This window comes from Cricetulus griseus, chromosome 2, assembly GCF_003668045.3.
Source record: "Cricetulus griseus strain 17A/GY chromosome 2, alternate assembly CriGri-PICRH-1.0, whole genome shotgun sequence".
NCBI lineage: Eukaryota > Metazoa > Chordata > Mammalia > Rodentia > Cricetidae > Cricetulus > Cricetulus griseus.
In genome coordinates this window covers 239,838,483-239,842,150 of record NC_048595.1, presented here as the reverse complement: position 1 = coordinate 239,842,150, position 3,668 = coordinate 239,838,483, and the positions used below count along the sequence as shown (strand labels likewise).

The following is a 3,668-nucleotide window of genomic DNA, read 5'->3' as shown; positions in this document are numbered from 1 at the left end:
AGGACTCTTCATTTAATGTAGCTTTCAGCAATATATCAACTTAGTTCCTTTTTAAATATTATGTGTGTAAGCATTATCCTGAATGTTTTATATTTACTAAGTGCATATGTGGTACTCACAATGGCCATAAGATAGGATTGGAATCCCTGAAACTGTCGTTACATATGATTGTGAGCTATCATGTGGGTTTGGGAAATGAACCTGTGTCCTCTGCAAAAACAGTCACAATTAGTAAATGTTGATCCATCTTTCCAAAACTTAAATATTTAAAAATTACTGAATAGTTTTAATATATTTTGAAATTTGTTTGGTAATAAATATGACAATAATCATTACTAGTTTACATCCTAAGCTTTCCTTATTTGAAAATATAGTACCCTTGTTATGTTTGGAAACCTTTTCTATCACACATTTTCAGACTCTGACTCTTCACACCAGTGCAGGCAAAAATATTTTCTTACAGTTATGTTGTGGATGACACTGCTCGGACACCCCTTGGGGGAGAGGCTGAAAAGATGCAGCAGCAATATCTCAGACACTGTGAGTCAGTGAGTAGCAGAACATGCTACAGACTCATTTATTAGAGAAGTTAGACCTGTGTATATACTCTCTCCAAGGTCCCATTGGCTCAAGCAGCTGTCTCTGCTGTCATATCATTTTCTTATTGGTGTCTCAGGTCATGTGTGTCTTTGTCTGCAATCTCTGGGCATAGAGGCAGGCATGGCTCAGGGAGGAGGTGCCTGCTGTGCATGCTCATGAAGACTGCCCTAGGCACCTTGGCAGGGCTATTCAGGCTTGGGTAGGCTGGCTAGCAGTTTTCCTACATAGTAAGATATTCTACTTTCTTCTGTGAGATCCATCTTCCTTCAGTTCAAATCCTCACAAATCATTAGGCTGTTGATTTCACTTCTCAGACTGGCTCTTCTCTGATTTTCAGACTTATTTGTATGTTTATCAACCCTTATTTAGTTTCGGTAGCACCTTTTCAATGTATTACAGTTTCCAGATATTGTTTTGATTTTCTAGTCTTTAAGATTTTCATAATGGTATTAAATTTTTTTCTGAATATATATATATTCCATGGGTTTTATCTCTTTTTAAGTCAGTGGTAGAAAACTGAGAACTTCTTCCTGCATTTGAGTAACACATGCTTCTGAGACAAGTTGCTTTCTCCTTTTTTTTTGAAAAGAGACTGCTTTAATAAATTAGACACAATTTCACATAAAATCAGAAACCTATGATCCATCCCTCTACAATCACAAAAAATGCCAGATTCATCACAAGCCATGTGCAATTAGGAGCCAGCTCAAAGGCAGTGCAGGTCTGGGGTCCAGCCTCAGGCACTGTGCTACTTTCCATTCTCAGCACTGAACATTCGTTCCGTGAGCATCCGTTCTAAGTTTATGGCATCAGCAGCAAACTTTGGGATCCCATCAGAGAGCTTCTCCACAGCCATTTGGTCCTCATTGTGCAGCAAACGGAAGGCCTTCTCGTCCAGATGTATCTTCTCCAAGTCACTGGTCTGGGCCGCTTTGATGGAAAGCACAGGTGCCAACTTGGTGTTATCCTTGAGCAGCTCCCCCAGGAGCTTGGGTGAGATGGTGAGCAAATCGCACTGCCAGTGCTTTGATCTCACCAGTGTTACAGAAGGAGTCGCCCATAACAATGGTTTTGTAGCCAAACTTCTTGTAGGAGTTGTAGATTTTGGTGACACTCTTTACCCCAGGGTCCTCCTGGGGTTCATAGGACTTCTTGTCTGTGTTTGCCACATGCCAGTCAAGGATGCGCCCCACAGAGGGAGAGATGAGCATCACACCCGCCTCAGGACAGGCCACAGCCTGGGCAAAGGAGAAAAGCAGCGTCATGTTGCAATGGATGCCATGCTGCTCTTCCAGCTCCTTTCCAGCTTGAATTCCCTCCCAGGTTGAGGACAACTTGATGAGAATTCTGTCCTTGCTGATCCCAGCTTCTTTGTAAAGCTCAATGAGGCGTTTGGCTTGGGCTACCATTGCATCCTTATCAAAGGAAAGCCTTGCATCCACTTCTGTGGACACACGGCCTGGAATCTTCTTTAGTATTTCTGCTCCAAACAGCACAAAAAGTTTATCAATAGCGTTTTTAATCTGTTCTTCTTGTGGCCCACCCAGCTTCTTGACATAGGCAACGGCCTCTTCCACCAGCTCTTGGTAGGCAGGCATCTGGGCTGTAGCCAGGATCAAGGATGGGTTGGTGGTGGCATCCTGGGGCTTGTACTCATCAATGGCACTGAAGTCACCCATGTCGGCCACCACGGAAGTGAACTGCTTGAGCTGATCCAGAGCGGACTCCATCCTCTGGCGTTTTACAGGGGACCCAGTCATGGGGAGGCGTGTAGAGCTGAGGCTGCAGCAGGAGCTGCTTTCTCCTTTCTATAGTAAATATTTTTTTAAAAAAAATTTTGAAAAGAATATTTCATGCCCTATTATTCTTGGGAAGATGAATTTTTAAATTATTTCAATGGCTTTCTTACTCATCAAATCTTTTGATTTCTCCAAATTTAACAGAATCCTAGAATTATTTTTGCCTGCTTCTGATTATTTATTTTCTTTCATTTATTTCCCCACTCGTAATGAAAATATATTCCTTTCTCAAATAATTTTCTTTCTAGAAATATAAAAATTCAAGTAAGTATATAATGGGAAATATTTAATCTAGGACATTTATAAAATTCCTCTTACACTTTGATTTTAAGTTAGGCTATTTTTTTTTTGTTTTGTTTGTTTTGTTTTTCCAGACAGGGTTTCTCTGTGTAGTTTTGGCACCTATCCTGGCACTTGCTCTGGAGTCCAGGCTGGCCGCGAACTCACAGAGATCCACCTGCCTCTGCCTCCTAGGTGCTGGGAGTAAAGGCGTGTACCACCAATGCCCAGCTTAAGTTAGACTATTACCAACTAATTTGATCCTTTAATTTGCTATTAGATTTTTATGTGCTCAAATATAATTAAAATATTGTATTTAAAATATTGCTTTATATTTAAAGACATTTGAAGATCCATTGTAAAATTAGAAGGAAATCCTGTAAACTAAAATTGTGAACAAAACCAGAGATGTAGGTCTAGAATATTTTGAACAAGGAGAGTAGAGTAAATGGATCCAGTGATATCTTCATAATTTTAAGACAAGGAATTCTGGATTAAGTGAAACTCATATATTAGTAACAAATTCTAAAAATTTTATGTAAAGATTGAGCTGTTATCTGTATTTCAAACTTTAAATCTCTTCCTTAGTTTATATATCTAACTATGAATCTAGATCACCTTGAAAGCATAGTGAATTTCTAAAGCTTCAGTACTTCAGATGATGGCAATCATTCTCAGAATAATTAAAAATTCATGATTGAGTAGAACTTTGTAATTTGGTATTGTTCAAAGTGTAAGATAAAAATGTATTCTGGTGTTCTGGAAAGAAGGAAAACAGTTGTGATGTAGGAATTGGGTGGATTTTCTATATCCTTCCCACTGTCACAACATGGAGTCAAGCAGCTTATAAAGCAAAGCGTTGATTTCCTCTCAGACACATGCAGGTTTTATATCCCATTACTTTGGGTTTACCATAGAAAGCATGTAATCATGGTATGAGTGATACTGAACTAAACCTAGTTGCCTTGTTTTGGGATGGAACTCAGTGAT

At 39.4% G+C, this 3,668-nt stretch overlaps 1 protein-coding gene across 1 annotated transcript; it reads right to left on the bottom strand.

The window, feature by feature from the left end:
• Window positions 1-1,248: 1,248 nt before the first annotated feature.
• LOC100773203 (transaldolase-like) lies at window positions 1,249-2,360 on the bottom strand. The gene is given in 2 exon segments (XM_035439076.1): window positions 1,249-1,616; window positions 1,618-2,360. Coding segments are annotated over 2 exon segments (1,011 nt in total). The 3' UTR covers window positions 1,249-1,348.
• Between the last annotated feature and the right edge of the window lie 1,308 nt (window positions 2,361-3,668).